Source organism: Schistocerca cancellata, chromosome 5 (genome assembly GCF_023864275.1).
Source record: "Schistocerca cancellata isolate TAMUIC-IGC-003103 chromosome 5, iqSchCanc2.1, whole genome shotgun sequence".
Classification (NCBI taxonomy): Eukaryota; Metazoa; Arthropoda; class Insecta; order Orthoptera; family Acrididae; genus Schistocerca; species Schistocerca cancellata.
This window is the reverse complement of record NC_064630.1, coordinates 164,982,445-165,007,437: the sequence shown is the minus strand read 5'-3', so window position 1 is coordinate 165,007,437 and position 24,993 is coordinate 164,982,445. Positions and strand designations below refer to the sequence as shown.

At 41.5% G+C, this 24,993-nt stretch overlaps 1 protein-coding gene and 1 non-coding gene across 2 annotated transcripts; one reads left to right on the top strand and one right to left on the bottom strand.

Moving 5' to 3' along the window:
- The first annotated feature begins 455 nt into the window (after nt 1-455).
- Nucleotides 456-23,969, top strand: LOC126188878 (synaptic vesicle membrane protein VAT-1 homolog). The gene is made up of 8 exons (XM_049930544.1): nt 456-534; nt 2,912-2,966; nt 12,983-13,057; nt 13,855-14,046; nt 14,126-14,336; nt 21,942-22,199; nt 23,331-23,575; nt 23,648-23,969. Exons 1-8 carry the CDS (start codon nt 521-523, stop codon nt 23,855-23,857), a joined length of 1,260 nt encoding a protein of 419 aa, XP_049786501.1. The 5' UTR covers nt 456-520; the 3' UTR covers nt 23,858-23,969.
- On the bottom strand, nt 6,121-6,195 carry Trnat-ugu (transfer RNA threonine (anticodon UGU)). Its single transcript has one exon. It is a non-coding gene; the product is annotated as a tRNA-Thr (tRNA).
- Nucleotides 23,970-24,993: the final 1,024 nt, after the last annotated feature.

Sequence of the window (24,993 nt, the reverse complement as noted above, 5' to 3'; positions counted from 1 at the left end):
GGAAAGCAAAATTTTCGAAATCGGTAGACGTAACAGTCTTGTAAAATAAGTGCAGTCACACAAATACGACGACAAAAGAAAGTGACAAAGTGATCCATTTATAAACCGACAGGTACATCCGCCTGCAACTTATAAACCAGTTCCTGCTAAATGACGAATAAATTTCGGCCCGGTAAAAGTTGCAAGACACGAATGGGCTCTCATATCTTATGGTACACTTGTTTATTTACATCTGCTGTCGGACAACAAGTTAGTGGTAACCTCATGGAAACATTCCGTGGGCAGATTCTTCCGTATTCTGTGGACTTTGTTTTCATAGAAGAGCCTCGATATCGCATCACGTGATATTCCAACCAATCCGTTTGCACAGCTGATTACGTCCCGGTGGTGCCCCAGTCCTGCGCCTTATTACAGAAGACACGCTTGCAAGAGACCTGATTACCTGCCGCTGTTTACTGCTACGAAGGCTGGAACATAGCAGGCGCAGCTGTCGTTCGTAGCCAGCTCGCAGTGCTGATAGATGTATTGTGCAAGGTATAACGCCATTGAATGTGTGATTCTATTTGTTTTTACGGTATATCTCTCATTAGACCAGGCTTTTTTAAGGTAGCAGTGTCGTCAGTATGTAAGATGCGTGACACTGAGGTTGTAATACAAGTACTCATAACGTACTCACGTCACGTGTAATAAAAAAAATGGTCTTGCTGTTAAGTAGAAATCTCAACTTAGCACTGACAGTCAGCGTGCAGATTTATAGCACATCCCATTTGTTTTTACATGTCAATCATTTTCGAAGTGTGGCGTTTTTCCAAATGACTAATTTTTTTTTTCCTTTCTCTGATAAAAATCGCTCTGAAGTTCCTCTAGCATAGTTTTTTGGCATTCTCAATCTTTTTATCGCAATAACACTGGTCAAAAAGAGAAATTTAAATTGTGTAATTAGGAAAAAGGCAGTGTGCATGATCTCTGAATACAAAGGTCGTAATCCAAGTTATTCTGTATCTCAAATTAATTACGTTAAGGGCTCCTATACACGCACTAACTTATCGGCCGGCGGACCGACCGACAGACCAATTTCATAGCAGCCTACACTCGTTCCGACCGACTGCACTCAGTGCCGCCCTGTTGTTATGATTTAAGTTCATTGCTTATGTTCACGAGATCCCGCTTAGTTTGACACAGTCGGGGTTTTGCCTCCGCTGTCTTAGGGGTAAGAAGGCAAAAAACGCCGACAGGGAGCTGTAGAGAAAGAAGTGGCTCATGCAAGGAAAGAAGTTTACACACATTCTGTTACTTGAGCAGCTGGGAGCCGATGATTTACGTTTAAAAAGGGTACAACATGAATTTCGGAGCTGCTAAACATCATCAAACCACACTTAATGCAAAAGAATTCACTCGTGAGAGGCCGTGAGAGGCTGTTAACTAAGTTACCATTTCTAGCTGGTGGCAGAAGTTAAGAGGATCCAAATTCATTGCTGTAACAGCCCCATAATTATTAACTAAAATGCCTCCTGAAACCTTCAACGTGATTGACAGTTGACTGAGGGAGTACATCATGGTCAAGCAAAATAAACCGAATAAAAGATGTTCGTGTAGCCATTATTAATTTCTTTATGTATGTTGTATAAAAGATTAACTGTAAGTTTAAGAAATTCATTTCAAATTCGAAGAAGACTACACACGGTGATAGCACCCATCATCTAATAAACACAAGATACATAAAAAATTAAGCATTTAGCAGCAGTTAGAACTGAAAAAAATTTTAAAAAATCCCACTTTGCTCTTCCAAGCAAGAAGGCTTAGTTATAGATTGTACTTTAACACTTATACCAGTGAGCAAAGTGTATTTAATGATTAAAAAACTAAACCCGCCTCGATTGCGAAAAAAGCACCTAGCACACTGGATGCTTTTTTCGCAATCGAGGCGGGTTTTCAGTTTTTTAATATATTAACCAACGATTGCTGACGCGCTGCGATGTTGAAGGTTCTTGTATTTAATTAATTAATGGCCATTAAAAGTCGATATTTCGATTTTTAAATTCACATTTCCGATAAGTTTTTGAAATAAAACATAACGGGACCGCTGGAGGTCGACGGACTTCTACTGTCTCTGTGCCACACGAACCATTGCGGTGCTTCGTTTCTTGCATCTCCATTTCTGTACGCGCACAACGTGTCCCAGTGACATCTGCCGTCTTTAAAATTCTCCAAAAACTCTGTTCTTAAAGTTTCGTCCGCCTCTCACCCTGTTGTGCAGATTAAAACACCATTTATCCCGTGAGCAGAGACTAAAGACGTATTTTTGTCGGGCGGTTGGTACTACGCCACACATGGCACAATTTGAATTTGTTCGGCATGGTGTGGAAGGGGGAAGCCGTTCGGCTGCCTGTTGGTCCTATACGACCGACATCCCGACAAGGGAAGTCGGTCGGTCGTAGAACCTAGACATCAAATTTGTCGGTCCATCAGTCGTGTAGTTAGGGCGCGTGTTTCGTCTTTAAAACTCAAATTTTCGTAAGTGTGAGATCGTAAACACGAATTTACAGTAGTGGAGTGACCGGCTCATTGTGCATGGCGCATGGGACCGATTTCGTTACTTCCATAGATGACTCAAGGTTCCAGAGATACCACAACCCAGCGACTACGGTATCGTGGAACACTGAACGACTTACGGAGCTGTTTACCGGACCTTAAAAATTTAGTACACAACTGCACTGGAAATAGTTTCATGTAGAGAAAAACATTTATCTAAATAGTACTTCTAAAATCTGACCAATTTTCTGATATGTTAATTTTTGTGCATTTAAGCATGTTCACAAATCCTTATTAATCTGCAACCAGTATTGTTTCATCTTATTGAGTTTGATACGTAACTGGAACACTTCAGTATGAAAGTATTCTCTTTTTCCAGCATACCGTGCAGTATGACAGATAGCTCACCTCTGCATTTCACTGCGCCGCATGTGGTAAGCTTAAGTTGTTTTCTTCTTCATGAATAAACTCTTAATGTAAGTGGAGGTCTCTATTTTTCATGTTATGTTTTCATGCAATGAATATAATGTAGCGTATAGAGTTATTTCGTATAGTCATCCATACAACAGGTGGAAAATATGGTTTTGGATTTCTGAAATGTATTATCATAAAGCGAAGGGCTGTGCAACTTTTCATTTGTTCCACGAAGTCGTGGATGTGGGAGAAAAGATGGGTTATGCTGTAAACGTAGAAATCATTAGATATGGGCAGCGTGGAGTGGAAGTTAAATGTTTAGGTCAAGGAGCCTCCTAAGCATACGCCTGAAAGTTCAGGAAAACTACAGATAACCTAACTCAGGATTGTCGGACTGAGATTTGAACTGAAAACCCCGGAAATTGGTATAATTGGCGTCTACTGTAAAACTACATTCATAAGCATATTTGAAGTGACATTTCTTACGTACTAGTAGATGACTTCTGTGATGGTGGTGTTTGTATGTTTCAGTCGTGAATATTGTTCGTGTGGTTTGTTTAAATCTTGAGCGTGGAGACGCACATCGTATGTTTGCCCGACTTATATAGCTGTGGCAGAAATGATCACTAACGAATTTTGAAGTCTGTCATATTTCCGTTCTTTGACTGTGACGTCATCAGTTTCTTATTAAAGTGGTGATAACGAGCTGAACTGTAACATAGGTCAAGGCACAGATGAGGTGCAAAGGTGACATTTTGATGGACAGACGGTGAAGCCAATAAATTTCGAGACAATTATTTTTTATACATTGCTCATTGTGAGGTTAATTTACGTCTCTTGAAAAAACTTTGACTTTCTCAATAAGTCTGATATTTTCAGCTATTAATAAGCGTAAAGATATTAGTGACACAAATCCATTCATTGATCCTTGGGTCTCGGTGGAGGTCCTGTTAGTTAATCGGTTTTTATTTTGCTAAACTTCTCACGACAGTGACATCCTTCATTGTTTGTTTAATTCTCCTATCTTCATTATGCCAACGCTATGTTGGCGTGTGATCCCGTTACCCAATCCCCATGAATCAGTAAATTACCATGAATGAAGCTCAATAGTTTCCTGACCTTCAGCAGAGCACAAATTGTTATAACATTTGCAGAAAAGTCGTGTTCTGAACGAGGTTTTTAAATGACAATCGTGTCCTAGTGCTGTAAGACGGAGACATAGTTTTCGCCTACCTAGATATTTCATTACTTGTATACGTCTCGAAAGATCTTTCAATTTGTCGAGACACTGGTTAAGACCAGTTTATATCGTCGCTAGAGATGTAGCCGCGTCATTGAGATTCCATTCTGTTCCAATAGTTTAAATAATAAGAGACTAAAATAGCAATGCGGACCTACAGTTGTAGTATTGGAGTAAGAGACATTTCGTGCATGTTAGATAGGTCGTAAACTAAAACCTTATGGGGCATAATTCGTTCCATTTTCCAACTCTCAACAAAATGGACTTCTCACCTAACCAACACAGTAGCGCACAACCTTCAGCCCAAATACGCCAGACTAAAAAAAGATTAGCTCGAGTGCTAGTAATACTGTGACCATTTCCTCAAGTTATTGCTTACCTAAAACTAGCCTAGCAGTTAGATATGTGTTCCGTCATACTAGTGGCAGATAAGATAAACTGGGGTATCATATTGCATGTTACAATCGTGAATATAGTTACGTATTTGTAGTGTTTCTGTTATCGTGAAAGACTGTACTGCTTCTAGCTACCGCTCCTAAACGCTGCTTCACAAGTTATAAACGAAAGTTAAAAAGCAATTAGAAGTGTGCATATAAATATGCTGACATGTATCCTTGTCTAGCAAATAGTAACATGTGCATAGAAGATGAAACGTTTTCCCTATTTTTATTGTACAGAAAGTAACTCAGCTCTTACTTTCATTATTCCTATTTTGTAGTAAAGGAACTGAAGGATAGACCGTTCCCACTAAATTACATCGCCAAGATTTTCTCTACGGAGGACTTGCGAAGTCCCCTTCATCAGTTGCTTCTTATGTTCTGGCGAACGACAATAAGCAACACTACCAAATTTCCAGTTGGCTGTACTTCAGTGCTTGCAAATGAGCGACAACAAAGAATTTTGAAATAGGGTCTTCCTGAGATGTGAATTTTCAGTAAGGAAATAACTAGTATACCAATATTTTTGTTTCTCGATGTGAAATTGATTCCAGTAAGTTTTTGTTAGCATATTCGATTGCCTCCGTGTTTTATGTCATGCAGCAAGTAAATGAGCGTTGTGAATAAAGCTCTGCAGAAACTACATTCATTCAGAATCGTTGTCTTCACCTTGCGTGACGTGTTCAAATACTTGAAAACTCAAGTCATTGAGACAGAAACAGGATTTAAGTCACTACTTTCAAAAATAAAGCGACGTTACCTATTCGCCATGTGCCTTGTACTCCTAAGACAAATAAAAAGTAAGCAATATCCCTGCTTCATACTTTCGAAAACCGTGTATTACCAAACGGTCCAATATTTACTTCTGCAGAGTTTTCTAAAACTATATCGTGGCGCTATCGTCATTTTGGCCACTGTCCTTCTCCCAACACAAGGCTGCCTAAACATAATCAGCACATACAAACTTCAAACAGTCCAACTGTATGAATATCAATACATATCTAGGCTGCAAATTACTAAACATCTGCAGCTGACTGGTATTTGTCTACATTTTGACTGTCGTGTGACATGCTGCTTCGTCATTGATTCAACAAAGTCAAATTTTACAAAAAGTAAATTGTGAAATCCTGTGCAGGTTATTCATTCTTGATGCTTGCTGTGAAAATACTTGCATTAGTTAATTTCCATTGTTTTGGCCATTTATTCGCTTTTGTGTGTGCTTGGAATTCTTGTGGCTCTCTTATTATAGCGTTGTTGGACAAAATACAAGCTTACCCAGTTCCAAACCGAATTTTTAACTAGGTTTATTACATACTTGCATGTCGAAACTATGTTGCTAAAGGGACGAAATAAGTAAAAGGAAAGGTAATTTGGTCATACCGTCATGGCAGTGTTGCAGGGTCGTTATTGTTAATATTGATGAATAAAATAATTAAATGGACACCCTAGCTGCAAACAGGCGTTGATGAACTTCATTGGGGACATGTTGAAAGTGTGTGCCCCGACCGGGACTCGAACCCGGGATCTCTTGCTTACATGGCAGACGCTCTATCCATCTGAGCCACCGCGGGCACAGAGGATAGGGCGTCTGCAGGGACTTACCCCTTGCACGCTCCCCGTGAGATCCACATTCCCAACTTGATGAATAACCTAGGAAACGCCGCGGGGCTGCTCGCCGGCGATACTGCTGTCTACCCTAAGGCTGCAACATCAGAAGACATGCAGAGGATCAGAAATTGGTGCACAGTCAGCCATCCAATTGTTTTGTACGTGAATAAGCCTAGCGTATTTCGCATATAGGTGAATAGATCCAATACTGTTAGACTGCAATATTGTGGATATCTCACTAAAATCCAAACTACCGTAATATGCCTAAGAGTGGCTGTAGGCAGCGATCTGAACTGAAACTAAGTTAAAATTAGTTGCCGGAAAAGTATATTCCAAGCTAAGGTTCATTGGAAGAATATTTGCTACGTGGTTCACATGTCCACCACTGTGGACAGCTGTTCATGTCGCTTCCTTAGCGTTTCATGTCAGTCCTGAGGCTGCAAATGCACACAAACCACACTCATTGGACGCTCTCCCCTGCTGCCGTGTCCTGTATACATTTTCAGGCTCAAGACTGACTTCAAACTCAAAGAAGCGAACACACACTTCCCACTCGGACCACAGTGACTGCTGTAGTTCCCAGACGTCGTGAACGTTTTAGACCCCTTTGTGCGCCTCCTACTTAAAAGGTGGAATGAATCAAGCTGAATACCGTGCTTTTCAGAAATACTGTCAACGATTTCAGAACCACTGTCAATTTCGGAACCAGAGCCTTCAAGAGGCCTCAAAATTTCATCAGAGCATGGCGTTTTGCAGTTGACCATCTCGTTACTTTGTCCACCCATGTCTTGAAGGGATTTCTGCGGAAATCCCTGACTGGCCGTGTTTCTCGATTTGGAGAAGGCCTACGACACCTTCTGGAGAACTGGAATCCTCCGTATTCTCTGCACGTGGGACTTCCGTGGTCGCCTTCCCTGTTTCCTTCAGGCATTTTTTAAAGATTTTTCAAGGTGCGTGTGGGTTCTGCCTTGTCGGACACCTTTATCCAGGCAACGGTGTGCCTCAAGGTTCCGTTCTGAGTGTCGTCCTCTTTGCTATCGCCATTAATCCTACAATGGCCTGTCTCCGGCCGGGAATCTCCGGCTTCCTTTTTGTTGACGATTATGCCGTATATTGCAGTTCTCGAAGGGCCTGTTTCGCTTATCGGAGTCTTCAGCGGTGTCTTGATCATCGTTACTCCTGGAGCATCGACAATGGCTTTCGCTTTTCCACCGCCAAAACCGTTTATATGAATTTCTGGCGACGCAAGTGGTTTCTCCCACCAGCTTTACATCTTGACCCTGTTGCCCTCCCGTTCAATAAAACTACGAATTCCTGGGGCTCATGCTCGATAGGGAACTCTCTTGGTCTTCCCATGTGTCTTACCTGGCAGACCGCTGTACGCGGTCCCTCAGTATCTTACGTATCCTCAATGGCACTTCTGGATTGCCGATCGAACCACCCTCCTCCGTTTGTAACGGTTCCTTGTCAGTTCGAAACTCGACCATGGGTGCTTTGCTTATGCGTCTGCACGCCCATCCCTCTTTCGCTGTCTCAACACTAGCCACCATCGTGGCATCCGTTTGGTCACGGGAGCCTTTTACACCAGCCCGGTTGAGTGTCTGGTATGCTGAAGCTGCTGAACTACCACTGTCCTACCGCCGTGACTTTCTCCTCAGCGAGTTGTCTGCCATGCGTGGCCACCCAACCTATGCCGCCTCCTTCCATGATTCCTTTGATCGTCAGTATGGGGCGCCTCCCACTCCTGTTACCTCCTGGAGTCCGCTTTCGGCACTTGACACGGCGGCCTGACTTCACACTACCGGCGACTTTCCCGGTGGGTGTGAACCCTTCACCAACCTGGCTTCGTGAAGCGGCCCATGTTAACCTTAGCCTTCACTCGTTTCCTATGTACACTACTCCAGCCTCGGTCTATCGCCTTCAGTTTCACGATCTTCGCATGGAACATCGCAATAGTACCTTCGTATACACTGATGGCTCTCGGACTCACCGTGGGGTCGAGTGTGCCTTCGTTATTGGCGTCCGTGTCTTTCGATAACGGCATTCGGCACACTGCTTAGTATTTACGGCCGAGCTCTTCGTACTGTATCAGGCCACGGAGTACATCCGGCGGCACAGCCTTTTGAGTCCTCTGCTCAGACTGTCAGCGCCCTTCAAAGTCAATGTGCGCTGTACACCATCCATTCCTTAGCGCAGCGGGTCCATGAAAACAGTTACTTGCTCACGCTTGGTGGAGCCAGTGTTAAGTTTCTGTGGGTTCCTGATCATGTCGGTCTGCCAGGAAATGACGCTGCTGACGCTGATGCCAAGGCTGCAGTCCTCGTACCTTAGCCCGCGTCTAACATTCTGCGTGGTGTCTGTTGTTCTATATCGTGTCTCCCTACCACTTTCGCGCAACGACGCTCTGAGCGTGTTTTTTAGGGAATTGACTAGTTTGAACCTGGGCCCTGTTGCTGGTAAGGAGACGCCAGACCACACATGACATGTAGAGTTCAGAAGAGTTCAGTGAGACTAGCGATGATATAACCAAATACTTAATGATTTCAGCGTCGGCTCCACTGCACTCCCTGTAAAAGAATCTTAATACTAACTAATTTTAGTGGAAGGGGTTCAAGGCTTTCCTATTTTTAGTTAGCTGGTAAAATAACGTCGAAAAGGCAGTTAAATTTACCATTGGAAATTTTATTCTACTCACAAAACATTGTTTATAAATTGCACTATTGATAAAAGGAAATGTTTTAATACAGGATGGTAAAAACCAACTGCGTTCAACAAAATCTGAACGAATACTCCCTGAGTGGGTTTCCAAGTTCTACAATGGATCGAAGGATGACCTATGCCATATCACATCTATAATCTAGGTTTAAATTAAGTTTCACAAAAGAGAAAACTATCAAAATGGTCTACAGTGACCCTCAATTATTTTTAATTACTTATCTAACTTGTCGTAAATTACAGTGGCTGATGTGGCTTCTCAGTAACTATATAACAGAAAAATCATCGCGTTTCAGATTTTTACTTAAAGTGGCAAATGTGAACACCATGAGCTTTAATTGACGATCGACACTACTATTACGCAAAAAGGGGGTGTAACAGATGAGACTTCTGCAGTTCTGAGTGAAGCTTTATGCGCTGTTATGCGGCATCGCTTGCGTTCATTACCTTGTCGGTGTTGGTCAGGGGGCGGCGGACAACACAGCTCCGCTCACCTCGCCGTCTCGGAAGCAACTCTCTCCTAACTTCTCCTTCCTGCAATTTACCGAAGTTAGTTTAAAAAAACTATCTGGCTGTGTTTTCATCTGACCAATCAGGGTCTCAATGTTAATCTTAAGATCCACCTACAAAAATTCTGTCGATCCAATGAGAATAGTTATACTTTTTGTGGTGGGGCAATGTTTTTAAAGTTTGCAAAGTAACAGAGACGCGAAAAAGTCTCACGCTAAAATTGGCGGCTGGGGTGGCCCTTTTAGTGTTACCGTAAGATCTATACTGTTCAACTGGAGGGCTCTAGCTTTTAACATGGGCTGGGGGGGTGGTCCTAGCGGTTAGCAGGCGACGTGGGTGTCCATCCCTTATCGTAGGGCCTTCTAACTTAGCACAGTCCTGCTCTCGGCTTCTGTTCTCGTTTCTCCCCTCGGAACTGCGTGTGTCTCACGGTGGGAAGGTATGACATGCATTTAGGCATTCTTGTATCAGTCTGTGGTGTTCCATTTGCTCACTCGTTACTCGTATTACTTTGGTTAATTTAATGTCACGATTTATTCGGAGCTATGTGACATACTACTGGATTTGCTTATCATGTCAGGGTCTTTCATGGAAGGTGTTGGATTTGCCTGACATCTTACACGCGAATACCTATAACCCCTCCGAAGATCTCTGTATGGCTGCCTGTCGGGAGGTGGTGTCCCTTTGGCATCGCCAATGGTCCTCCCTTCACGGGAATAAGCTCCGACTTACTAAGCCTGCTTGGACGACCTCCTCTCGGCCCTCCCGCCGGGAGAAGCTCATTTTAACTAGGCTGCGTATTGGGCATAGCCTTTTTAGCCAAAGTTACTTGCTAAGTGGCGTTACCCCACCAGATCGTACACACAGTCCAAGTTTTAACTATCCCCCACTTCCTGAAGGAATGCCCATTTTTTTAACATTTACGCTCACGCTTGGGTTGCCGTCTGATTTGTCGGACGTTTTAGCAAATGACCCGCGGACTGTCGACCGCGTTCTTTATCCGCCATAGCAATATGGCGAAGGCCATTTAATTCGTAGTTTTGGTTCTCCGTTTCTGTATGTTGTCTTTTTTGGTCCTTTTTGCACGTGCCTAATTTTAGCTGCCTTATGTTAATTGGGACTGACGTATAGTCGTTTAACTCCTCTGTCTTCGTGTTTTTTATTTTGACCTAGTTGCGCATGACCCCTAATTTTTGCGCCCTAAAGCAAAACAAAACCTAACCAAGAATTTCATCATCAGTCAAAATGCTCCCTCATTTTACGAAAAACGTTAGCAATCAACATAACTTCGGAAACACACTGCACCAAGTAAGTCACGTATCAGCTTGTGAAAGCAGGAATATCCATTTAGCGGCTCTTTAAAGGAGTAAGAGTAAACTTCAAGCCCTCACTGCTCGGGAATAATGCATCGTGAAGTAACAACCAGAAAAGTCGCGCTTGGAGATTCTTCGAGCGCCGACTGTTAGAGAAATCACAATGTCCATGCAGTTTCTATGGCCAGAGACTGAAACATGTTGCTGTATTGACATTTGGCCCACAGGGTTAAGGAACTGTAATTAGTCGACGGAAGAAGTGGCTTACAAAATACTCGTTCGATCGATTCCTCAGTATTGCTTATTTCGCGACCCGTATCAGATTACAGAGAGTGAGATTGTGGATTTAGTCAGGGGACTGTTCAGTCGGGGATCGTACAGTGGCAGACGCTACAATATATACGTTGTGCATGACGGAGAGTTTTGCTCTTCAAATTCTGACAACGTGCTCTCCAAGAGAAGTGCTAAAATATATTACCTCCTCCGACATCTTTCGCGAAAAGACTACTAATAGAAAGAGAAACTAGAGCTCATAAAGAGATTTAAAACCGTTCTCTAAATGCACGAATCGAAGGGACAAAAAGTTATACCAAAAGTATCCTCTGCTGCACACTATGAGTATACATGGACAATATATTCTATACTGTATGTAGCAGAGTTTTTATCCATGTTGTGTGAAGAGCCAACCGGAATCAGTCGCGTGCCCGTCGCAGTTACATAAGATGCCGGTCTCTTCAGCAATCCTCTGCATTATTGTCAACTCCGTCCCCGGATGACCTTACCTACCGACGCCTCCCGTCTGCTTCCCTGTGCCACTCCTACCACCTGGTCATTCGACTCTTCCTGTGACGCGCTGTCATTTGACTCTGCCTTCTCGACTTACGGCCCCCAACGTTACCAGCTACTGATTACCAGATGAAAATTTCGTGTGGCTCAACGGTCGTGTGAAAGTCTGTTAGATGCCATTTTTGGGTGACTTGAATGTCTGTCTAGCCTGCTCCTACCTCCCCCCCCCCCCCCCCCCAGTTACCCGAACACGTTTTTTAAAGTGGAATCCGCACCACGTGTCGTTTCTAACTACTCACGTCGTAGGTCTGTGTAGGTTGCATTAAAGAGTAAAATTTGCGTAGTCCTATCGGAATTCGATCCCACGCCCTCTCGGTTTCTAAGTACGCTAGACCACCAGTCCTGACAACGCTCTCTGAAGCTACTAGTAACGCCTTCCTTACTTAGTCTCCCGTAAAGCATCGACAAATATATACACGTGCTGTTCCTTCACATTTTTATTGGGAAAGCCACAAATCAGAATAAAGTAAATGAATAAGATAATTTTTTCTTGTCTAAAATACAACTCAGTTTGTATTTAAGCCCACAGATAATGATTGTTTAGGAACCTCAGGCGTCGCCGTTAGGGAACAAGACGACCATTGTAAGCAAACTGCCACCCGTCGAGTATTCCTTTAAGAGTTTGCTTAGTATACGTTAGCGCCCTGAGATTTACTATCATTGTCCCAGCTGAGATTGCACGCGTCTGATAAAAGTAGTCAAATTAAATGCTGAGCGCTCTGTTTAGGTTTAAGGTATACAATAATTCGTTTTGCAAATGAAGTGTAATAAATTACGCATTTACGCTTCTTCCTCTTCTGACTAAAGCCCTTATGCCAGTAAATCCAATGAACGGTACACAACACAAGTTTTTCGGAAACATCAGTCTGTTACAAGATTCTTTGCCTTAAATGAGAAATTCGTATCTGAAATGAATAACTTGATACATTGCCAGCAGTATGTATTCCTACAAAGTGAGCTTACATTTCTTTTCAGTTTGTCATTATGTTACTTTGAAAAATTGATCTTAGGCCTACATTTTTTTGTACGTATTTCAATTATGTCTACTGAACAAATCTGCGACTAAATTGTTTGTGTGTTATCAAAGTTTTTCAAGAATCTGTGCAACACCAGTTTAAAATCGTTGCAATGTTTCCAATATGTTCATTATTTGCTCGGCTTCCGTTTATTATTATAGTGCTCAAATTGTCGCCTTTAGTTAAATTATATTTTCCCAACTAACATTATATTCATTTTTTTCCCCACTTAGAAGCTTAAGCCTGAACTTTATTTCATATTATTGATAAGTCATGTAACTTGTTTTCTGAGACTCATTAGTTCCACCATACAGTGTGTGTTACATAATGTAAACTTTTTTAAATTTCCAGAAACGTCCGTCCGATTCAGAACGTGTGGTTCCATCTCTGACGTTAATCGGACATGGAGATATTGATAGAATAAAGGTAAACTACATCCTATAGCTACAATCCGTGTTATAGTTCCCATAACTTATTAATTGAACTGTTCTCATTTTATGTACACATTGATGAAATTTTACTGCCGTTAAACATTAGGGTACCTTAAATAATTAAAGGTACTGCTTATTGTATTAGAGGCATATTACTAACTCCGTGAAAAATTCGAATACTAGTTCAATAAAATCTTTTACAATCACGTTTGCAGCGAAATGTAGTTGGGGAAAGCCTTCAGCCTTTCGTATGAACGTTTCTTAATTTCCTCTCTTCATAATATTCTTTACTTTAATCATTAGATTCGCAGATTTCTCAAAGTTTCTACCGAGACAACTTGATAAGGATGTGCTATATTTTCTGCAATGAACAGATCACATACAGACGATCCACACAAAAAATTGTAAGTACTACTAGGTGAGCTTTATTATTCAAGAATACCGGGACACGGAAGGTCGAAAATTATCGCATCAATGCAGATATAAAAAATTTATTTTGCTGATTTCGTTTCGCCCCATGGTAAACGCAAAACGGAGCTGTGTACTGTGGTTACATGTATAATTACGTAATTCTACTTCAGATACTGGTCTGTTCAATACTAACGCTAATCGTTAGTGATATATGAGGTGGAAACTCTAAACTACGGTAAGAAATAACGCCATTGTGAGTCGGAAGTCTCAACATACATAAGGAAACTAAGGCTTATTGCTGATGTACTCGTGTTACAATGACCATATTAAAAAGTGGTTTGTAAAATGGTTCACGAACGTGAAATAACTTCTGCATTGCAGGTGACAAATGCTCCCCTGCCGGAAGCCCCCAGTGCAGACGAGGTTGAGGTGGACATCTACTACTGCGGGATGAATTTCACCGATAATTACTTGCGCCTTGGTCTCATAAAGAACAGTCACTTCCCAGTCATCATGGGGAGTGAATGCGCTGGAATCATTACACGCGTTGGGGCTAACGTAACTGATTTCAAGGTTCGATGAACTGACAGACTTTCAACAATACAATCGTGCCTACTCAGACTGAGACTTGCGGTTGTGCCTGCTGTTGCAGGTTGGACACAGAGTGCTGTGTTTGCGGATGCAAGGCGGTCTCTTCCGACACATAGTCCACGTTCAACAGAGAAACTGCTTCCTGATACCGGACCCAATCACGTTGCTAGATGCTGTCGGGATTGGTCTCAACTTCTTGATGGCCCATCTGTGTTTATTTGACTTTGGTCATCTCCGAAAGGGGCAAGTTGTTTTTATGGAATCCATTGCAGGTAAGTACATCTGTACTTACAGGGAAATCCAGATTCGGTCACTATCTTATGCACATAAATACGTTATCAAATATTTTCTAAAATTACAGAAAGGTGTAACTAGTAACTCCAGCTGTACTTATTTTCTGCCCACATCATGCATTTACGCACTGTAAATTACTAAACAGAATAAGAGTAAACCTGTATCGGAAACTATTAAACAGAACAGAAGTAACTGTTTGACCACAGGAACTTTTCCAGACTTGCCCATTAGCCAGAAACTAAGTGGCAACACTGTAAAAAAAAAAGGGGTGAAAAATGAATCATGGTTAAGTTTAAGTACAGAAAATTACGACGTGCTTATTGTGTATATTAAACCGCACAGTTAGACTTGTTCAAATGTTCTTTGCGAGCTCTCATATCTTAAGCAAACTAAACTTCCTGTTCATTAGCTCTTCATTTTACTTTGTATTACATCATTCATTCGTTTCAGTTATCTAAGAATGCTGTATAGAAAGAATACACCTGAAGCAATCCCGTAAGCGCTGTCCCTTGACAAACTGATCATTCTACATAAGAATATGCCACTCGTTTACCTCCGTAGTTTCTCTTACTGGTCTCGTGATCTCCTGCAGCATGCTTGTAATTCAGATAAACTAATAACAATATTTCGACGAAACTGTGTATCTGTGAACCCTCTGATGCCATAAAGTTCGTGCAAAGGGTTAACGCAACGGTCCTCAGCATGTGCAATCGGCTTCGTATCAGTAGATATGACAGACCATTCCTTTCGGATTGTTTCTGTCTTCTGGAAGAAGACGTTCACCAGGCGAGCGCACTGTGCTTGTGCATTATCATCTTGAAAAACTAACCTTTTGCTGGAATGACGAGAGTACGGCTGGATGACAAAGATCTTTCCCGACACTGCACAGCCTCCGGATTTTCCTATATATTTTTTAATGTGGAGTCAGACATCCATCCACGATTCTTTGAGTCATTAGTCTTCTGACGAGTTTGATGCCGCATGCTACGAATTTATCTTCTGTGCAAACAATTTCAGAGTAGCACTTGCAACCTACGTTCTCAATTATTTTCTGGTTGTATTCCAAATTCTGTCTTCGTTCAGTTTTTACCTTCCACAGCTCTTTCTAATGTCATGGAAGTTATCCTCTGATGTCTTAAGATGTCCTACCATCCAGTAATTTCTTCGTGTCAGTATTTCCCACGCACTCCTTTCCTCGCCTGTTCTACGGACAACCTCCTCATTCCTTAAGTTATCGCTCCACCTAATTTTCAACTTTCTTCTGTGGCACCACATCTCAAATGCCTCAATTCTCTTCTCTTCCGGTTTTTCCAAAGTCAGTTTCACTACCACACAATTCTCTGCTCCAAACGCACATTCCCGGAAATTTCTTCCTCAAATTAAGACCTTGATTCTAGTTGATTACTCCTGGTCAGGAAAGTCGTTTTTGCCAGTGCTAATCTGCTTTTGAGATCCTTCGTGCTCCGTCCGTCACGGTGGTAGTACTCCTTAACTTCATCTACACTGTGACCATCAATCCTGGTAAGTTTCTCTCTTTTCTCCGTTTTGCTACTTCTCGTTATTTTCGTCTTTCTTCGATTTACTCTGAATCCACATTCTGTACTCATTAGACTGTTCATTCCATTCAGCAGATGCTGTAATTCTTCACTTTCACTCAGCAATGTCATCAGCAATTCATATCATATCCTTTCACCTTGAATTTCAATCCTACCCTTGAACCTTTCGTTTATTTTATTCATTGCGTCTTCAATGTGTAGATTGAACAGTAAACAGCATCCCTTTTTAATCCGGGCACTTCGTTCTTGGTCTTGCACTCTTATTATTCTCTTGGCTCCCGTAGGACATACTGTATATTACCCGTATCTCCTTGTAGCTTACCCCTATTCTCCTCAGAATTTCGAACATATTGCACCATTTTATATTGTCGTACGCTATCTCCAGGTCGACAAATCCTATTAACGTGTTTTGACGTTTCTTTAGTCTTGCTTCCATTACCAACCGCAACGTCGGAATTGCCTCTCTTGAGAAAGGTAAAAATTAAAAGCAAGGGTGGTAATATTAAGAGTGCAATGAGAATTAATTTATTAAATGCAGAGGAGTGAGCGGATGGGTGGAAATAGGAAAATGAAGGCATCTGTGAGAAGGAAGACGCTTGGGCGACCCACGGTTACGTCGTGCGCTGTGAAGACCCGCCTGAGTGTTGGTGCGGCGCCCGATTGACAGTGGCCCATACTCTGGTGCGCTGTCCCACTTTGAATGCCCAGCGACGAAATCTTGGATTACCGGATGCCGCTAATTTTATCTGAAAACGCCTCATCGGCTGATTTAGTTTTACGTTTTATTCGTGAGGGTGGGTTTCATCATAGGAGCTAAGGTTTAGCGGATGTCCTTTCTCCGTCTGTGTCCTCCACCCTAGTGCTTCTAGGGTGGAGGTTTTAATGTCCTGCAGAATGGCTCGCTCCTCCTTTTTTATTCTTATGGTCAGCCAGCCATGGTAATCTGCTTTGTTGTTTTAATTTCTTCATCCCGTTTCTTGCGTTTCTGTGGTTTTCTTGTCCCTCATTTACATGTTTGTTGCCAATCATTACTGTTGTGATTTTTCCTTTCATTCCGTTTTGAGTTGTCAGTCTCGTTTATTTTATTCTCACACTTTTGGCGTTGTTTTATTTGGAACAAGGGACTGATGGCCTCGTAATTAGGTCAATTTCCCCCTCTTTTAATCCAACCAACCAACTTACTCGCTCTTGGGGTGACTGATGTTTATATGGGTTCCTTGTCACTTCGGTCTGACGAGAATCGAGGCTGCTGACGCTGCAGTCTTCGTATCTCCTAGATCTTCCATTTCCTCCTCTGATCTCTGTGTTGCCATCTGACAGCAGGTGGTGCCACATCGGCATCACCACTGGTTCTCTCTTCATGGGAACAAGCTCCGAGCAATTAAGCATCTCGCCGCGAGGGGTGATTTTAACTAGCTTGCGTATTGGTCAATGCATCTTTAACCATCGACGTTTAAGTGGTGCTCACTCACCACTTCGTACGCGTTGTCCTCTACCTCTGATGGTTCACCATTTCCTGACTAATGCCCTTTCCTTAATCACTTAGGTTCTTATTTATTTTTGCCGTCTGACTTGGCTGTTTTAGCGAAGGACTCGCGGGCTGTCGACCGCGTTTTACTTTTAACCCGTCGTAGCAATATGTCGAAGGATATGTAACCTTGAGTTCAGGACCTTCGTTGTGTCTATGGCGTATTTATGGGCCTTCCTTAAAGTCCCTGATTTTAGCTGTCTTTCTTTCCGTCGACTGAGCTTAACGTGCAATCGTTTTTAACTGTTTTTGTATTCGTGATCTAAGATTATGACATGGGAGCGTAAGACCATATTTGTTTTTGCACCCAAAAACAAAACACGTAACGAATCCTACTATCGTTAAAATTTCCTGCTGCTGTTGATGTTACCATATACTCTCCTGAACAGAAATGTTTGTCTCCTTTTCACTTCACTTGACTGTTCACTGACCTCCACTAGATTGAACCAATGCGTTTTACCCTGCAGATTTTGTAATTTCACTTTTAAACTTTTGACATTCCACGCCTCGACTCTTAGAACGTTATCCTTTCGTTGGTTATTCTGTCTTTTCTCATGGTTACTATCCCCTTCGGAGTTCCCTCCCGAACATATGAATGGGGAACTATTCCGGAATATTTTGCCAATGGAAAGGTCATCATTACACCTTTTCAAATAAATGCCACATGTCCTGTGGACATACAACATGTCTTTAGTGCAGTGGTGTCCATTGTCCTTTGAATCCTCACGCCGTTGACCAATGCTGATTTTTTTCCGCTTTTTTAGAGGCAGTTTCCCATCCCAAGGCCAAGAGGGTGCCCTGAACCTCTGTCCATCAATGACATTGGTTCAGAAAAAAACGTTCTTCTGTTAAAACGTGAAATTGCACCACTGCCATCTGCGTTTCTACCTGATCACTTCCACACACTTTTTCACTGATCACCTGGAAAATGTTGTTTCCGAAGGGGATTCGGTGTCATCGATCCATATTGTCTTCCAGCTGTTATATTACTCGCTAATTCTGGAGCTTCGTGTTGCTCCAATAGGACTCGTAGAGGCGGTATTGATCATACAAAAAAACAGTTGTGCACTGAATCGGTCCACGCGTCCATTGCAGTTGGCTGTAAACAAGCAACACACTGTTGCATTGTCTTTGCCTTACAGACAGCAACGAGCCATAATTTGTAAGTGACGGTCATCGGCTGGAGGTAACCGTGGGCGACTCCATTACCTAGGCATCTAGCGTTACACGTGTCTCACGTTAGTGACTGAATGTCAGAACGACGTCGCTGCGGGGGAAGCTAATACGGCGGTAAAGTTTGTGCTGCCTTGCCTTAAGACGATAGCGCCATATGTCTAAGTGTTTAACAACGCTTAGGGACACGGTAACACACTGAACATGCCGCAATATCTCTTTCACGATACGCGTTCTACTGACCTGAATTTACAACGTGGGTTTATATTTACTACCGTTTCAAAGGGGTTGTTGCACTTGATTACTTTGTGGTCAAAAGATTATTGAAACGCTTCCCAAAACGCAGCCGGAGTAAGTTCAGCCGAAATATTTGCGAAGGACCTAACGGTGTTCAGAAAGAAAGGCTAAATACAGTTGACGGTGGCCCGTTTGTAGTAGTTTATCTTGTAACGAAATTGAGATGTATTCGCTGTGCGTTATTATGGGTAGACTTCATTCTTGACAACCGGAATAATATAATAATTAGAGCCTTTTACCGGTTTTCCAACTCAGATGATAGTTGCTGAAAGGTTCAAAGAAAACCTGAATCTAATTTGAGGGACGAACCCAACTAGTGCAGTTAGTTACTTGTGACTTCAATTACACTCAATATGTTGGCGAAAACACATTTTAAATCCCGACGTACGCATAAATCATCGCCCGTAATAATGCTGAATGTATTCTCTGGACATTATTCCGATCAGTTAGTTAATGAGCCCACTCTGATAGTAAAGGTTTTGAAAACACACTTGCTATCTTAGCAACAAATATTCTTCAGGTTATAACGAGCATCAAAACGCATGCAGAGATTAGTGTTCAGTGTTGTCCCAGCGGGACTGAATACCTTATCTCCCAAACCCACCAAAAATAAACGAAAACATACATTTTTTCCAAACAGCAGATACAAATTCGCATCTCCACTCCCTCAAAGTTAACAATGTAGGTGTAGACAAGATTTAGCTTGAATCAAAGAAATAGTATCGGCAGCAATTAAGAGATTTATATGAAATAAATTAATAAACGAGTGAGCTGATCCCCCACGCTACGCAAAACAGGTCAGAACACTGTTGCAGAAACAACGAGAAAACCATGCCAAATTTAACGAACGCTAAACCTTAAAGATTGGCAACCTTTTACAAAAGCTCGAAGTTCAGCACAGACTTCAATGCTAAATGCTTATAATATTCACAGCGTAACTTAGTCTCGAAATCCGGTGAGATTGTTGTCGAATGTAAAGTATGCTAGCCGCAAGACGCAATAAATGCCTTGCCCGGAATGGAAATGCTGCCTATGACAATGCCCGTAATGCTGATTCACTAAACACAGTTTTCCGAAATTGCTTTACCAAAGATAATGAATAAATACTCCAGAATTCGAATCAAGCACAGCTACAAACAAGAATAACATAGATGTAGATATCCTCGGAGTATTGAAGCCGCTTACGTTACTTAATAAAAGCAAGTCTTCCGGTCCAGACTGCACACCAATTAGGTTCCTTCCAGAGTATGCTGATGCAATAGCTCTGCACCTAATAATCATACGCAACCGCTCGCTGACGAAAGATCCGTACCCAAAGACTGTAAAGTTGCACGCGTCACTCAAGTATTCAAGAAAAGCAACGGGAGTAATCCACTAAATTGCAGGCCCATATCATTAACGTCGATATGCAGCAGGATTTTTCAACATACATTGTGTTCGAACTTCATGAATTAGCTCGAGTCAACACGGATTTAGAAAACGTCGTTCTTGTAAAACACAACTAGCTCTTTACTCACACGAAGTGTTGAGCGCTATTGGCAGAGGATTTCAAATTGATTCCGTGTTTTTTAGTTTCCAGAAGGTTTTTGACACCGTACCTCACAAGCGACTTGTAATCAAATTGTGTGATTATGGAACATAGTCTGAATTATGCAACTGGATTTGTAATTTCCTGTCAGAGGTCACAGTTGTAGTAACCGACGGAAAACAATAGAGTGAAACAGATGTGATTTCTGGCATTCCCCAAGGTAGTGTCATAGGCTATCTGCTGTTCCATAAATGGATAAAAGATTTAGGAGACTATCTGAGCAGCCATCTTAGATTGTTTGCATATGATGCTGTCGTTTATCATGACAGCAAAAACAATAGCAAGACGATTTGAGTGATACATGTTTGATGCGAAAATTTGCAATTGAGCCTAGATAATGAAAAGTGTGAGGCGATCTTCGGTTACACGATAAATCAATGAAACCTAAATGCCGTAAACTCAGCTAAATTATTATCATTACGAACAATTTTTAATTGGAAGTAACACATAGAAAATTTTATGAGGAAGGCGAACAAAAGACTACGTTGCATTGACAGAACACTTAGATGATGCTACAGATTTACTAAAGACTACCTACGCAACGCTTCGCTTGTCGGACCTTCTCTGAATACTGCTACCGGAGTGCTATCCTTACCAGATAGGATTAACGGAGTATATCGAGAAGGTTCGAAGAAATATGGAAGAAAGTCACGGACATGATACAGGACTTGGGGTAGACACCATTTACACAAAGGCGTTTCTCGATTCTGTGGGGATCTTCTCATGGAAATTCAGTCTGTCTCCTACGAACGCATATTTTTTTTTCGCCAACCTACGTGGAGGTAACCGGTCATCGTAATGAAAAGAGGGAATTAGAGCTCGCATGAAATAGTGTAGGTGTTAGTTTCTTCTGCGCGCTGTTCGATAGTTTAGTAACAGAATTATTATGAAGGGGGTTTGATGAACCCTCTTCCAGGCAATCGAGTTTAATTTCCAGAATAGTCATGTAGGTACAGATAGGTCACAAGGGCTGTGCAGAACTGTTTCTGGGCATTTTTTTGTGACAAAGGTGTTGTCTAAATGTGTCGGAGAGATCTTTCACTTTCTATATTTTTCTTAGGGCTTCTTTTACTTCCAATACTAAAATTCCACCCGTTTCTCACTCCATCCAAATGTATGGAGTAATTCTCTGGCAGGTCTCTATGCGGCTCCCAATTTGGTTTTCTATTGCTTTCGTTGTGTCCCCTTTAAACATTTATCACGGATTTTATTGCACAATAGACAGCTGGGGGAGGATTTACACGTTTCCATGCTGTAGTGTTTTACTCGTAACAAAAATTTCTTTGTCATAAATACTTGTTTTGCTCTCCTGTTAGATATGTCTCCCCTTCATACTATCGAGATAGCAGCACAGTTGCGTTGCTCAAGTCTTGAGCTGTCTTTATCTGCATGTTCGTTTGTGTAGTACTGTTGCCAACGGCTCGTTTGCTTACGGCTGCAGGTGGCGTCGGCACAGCAGTATGCCAGCTTGCGCGGACCGTGCCTCTCGTGACCGTCATGGGAACCGCCTCTCAAATAAAGCACGCAAACGTGTCACAACTCGGGACGCACCGCGTTCTACTACACCAAGAGAACTATGAAGATGTGGTCGCGGCCCGGTGTCCTCGTGGTGTGGATATCATAATTAATAGCAGCGGTGGAAGTTACATAGAAAAATATTCCAAACTTCTCAGACCATGTGGAAAATTAATCAATATTGGTAAGGGTATAAACAGGTACTCAGAACTGAATGTTTTGTTCTGCATGATTTTCCATACAAGAAGATACCTTTGTGTTCTGATTTCAAAGTTGTAACTTCTCTGAAAAGTGATTTCCTCTGTTCACTTCGTCTCTCCAATGTATTCCTCTTAACTGGATTAATCTACAGATAGTCTGCGAGGTACATGGTTTTACGGTACGCTGTTCCAGTGTGTAGCAATCTCTTCCAAATGTCGTCAGTGCATTTGTTATTGGACTCTTTCGCGTTTATGACACTTGGTGCACTTGTCGATGTCATTCGTGAATATATCTGGTAGATCGTGAATCATACGCCTTACACTTGTTTCTCATTGCAAAAATAACACTGGTGTTCTTGCTGAGGCACTGGGACAGGTCAGTAACTTAATACACAAGTACTTTAAGCTGCCTACTGGTAACAGTTTACTGACCAAATTTCGTATAGCAAAACTGGTCCAGAGTGCATTGAAGTACATATAACATGAAAATGCAACATCGAAACATACTGAGACACACGCATTTATTTTTAGTGGCGTTTTTGGTGCGTTCGCTATTGATCAGATAGTCCTGCAGTGCAGAGAGTGTCACATAAATGTTGATACTCTCATGCTCATACTTGTCCTCCTCTAATAAGAGAAATAATGGCAACTCGTTCAAAGCGCAGAAATCGAGCCTTTGTTGATACAAAGAGGAAGCCATACTAGTAAAATTTCTCTTCTTTAATAGAGTAACTTATTTATGTACATTAACTTAAGTACTTTCTGCTATTTTACTTCACTTGTCACTTTCCTCTAATCTCCATTTTCGGAGTCAGTGATTCTTTCTTGTGGTTTTTTGAAGTCCGGGGATGTTATGTATCAATAATTTAGCGTTGTTGCTGAACTTGCATACTACGCTAAATTTTACGAGTTTGGCAATATTCTAGCAATACAATGTACGTAACACTACTAACGGTATTAGTAGTAGTTCGTTTACTAGTAACATGGTGTTCCTCTGATGACAAATCATTTAACTCTGTGTGTAGTACTATTGCCACATTAATATCAAATGCTTCAGACTTAATATTAATTTGATGAACCATTTACTGAAAGTTACATAAAGATGCAATTTTCAGGTTCAAATAACTCTGCTATATATCCTGAATCATCAATTTGGGGCTTTCTGAAACCGAAATGGGATACCACGTACATACCTACAGCAGATCTGACCAGTCGTAACTACAGTGTAGCAGGTATCAACATAGGAAGTTTGCTGCAGTCTGATCAAGATCGCCTAAGACGTGTGCTTATAGATATATTTAGTCTCCACATCAAGAAGAGAATACGGTCTCACGTCGACGTAGTATTACCTTTCGAAAGAGTAAGTACATGACCAACCATAGCATGAAAGATATTGGAAAATGTCCACTCATTACATTTTCTCATTTTACAGTTTGAAGATGGTTTTAGGCAGTTGTGTACAAGGAGCAATTGCGGAAAGATAGTATTAAGAGTAAAGATGGAGCCTGAACCACCCGCTGCAGTGGTCACGCATGTAAGTCTGGATGATCTATCTGCGCATAAAATAGGAGAAACTTCTAACAATAGTAGCTGTGCTGATGGCAAACACGAAGACGGTACCAAAGCACCTGAAGCAAGCTGAGGGCAGAAATTTCGACGAATCGGCCAGATTAGATTTGATGTGATGAAACGCATGTATTATTAAAAATTTAGATTACTGTAGAAACAGAATAATACGCAGTGGTTTTGCTAAAATAGCCCAATTTATATCTGGGAGCATAGTCCAACTTACATTTCGTCAAACAGTATTATTATTTTATATATTATGCTAAAACCTCGATTTTTAACAGTTGTAATAATAGTGCAAACCTTATTAATCTAAGGTTGAAGTTTTTGAATACTAAAACAAGTAAATGTTACGAAAAATAGTCTACATTCTATACCCATTTCTCTGGCATACGTCGTTGAAAATGGTCACGTGATTTTAAAAAATGGTCTGAGCTGATCTACAAAACTTACTATTCAAAGGAGCTTTAGTTGATAATTTCTCATCATTTTTAAGGAGAAAAAGTGAAATTAGAGTATACATTATGTACTTTGAACTGTGGCTTGGTAAATATAAGATTCCAAAATATATTTAAGTCTGGGATATCAACGAATTTAATGAAGGGAAGACGTTTTAGTTTGGCACCAAAAATCACGAGGTCAGCTAAATGTCTTCTACTTTGTTAGATAGCACCAGCGTCTAAGAGATGCTCCGCCGTGTGGTATTACCACTTCGGTAACCAATTTACGTCCTATCTTGCGGGCTTATTTAAATGAAAGTGTGAGAGATCAGAATTTGGTTTGTGAAACTAAACTGTCTCCGCTGAAATTAAGCAAAGGTTTGTACAAACTGGATCAGCTACCGGCTGCAAGTCATGGAACACAAACACAAAAGATCCACTGTTTATTCTCCCGACCAACAATGATATCCTCCAAGATTTGAAACTTCTCAGAACGACAAATACAAAACTCTTTACGATATAATTACTATGCTACTTGCTCCTTCCATATGTTCTAAGTGAAACCGTCCTCTAAGCCGTCGAATAACTCAAGCATTTTAAATGTGATTTTTAAGTGAATGAAAAACCGAACAGAAACGTAAACATGAGTACTGAAACAGATAGGTAATATTTAGGCTATTGTTACACTGCATAGTAAAAAGAATCTCTTATGATATATTCATAACAAGTGCATAACAAGGATGCTGAGGACGTGTAGTATTTAAAACTGGCT

Coding starts and splice junctions, on each gene's coding strand:
- LOC126188878 (XM_049930544.1), top strand. Junction 13,058..13,854: donor GAGATATTGATAGAATAAAG/GTAAACTACATC, acceptor TCTGCATTGCAG/GTGACAAATGCTCCCCTGCC. Junction 23,576..23,647: donor TAGTATTACCTTTCGAAAGA/GTAAGTACATGA, acceptor CTCATTTTACAG/TTTGAAGATGGTTTTAGGCA.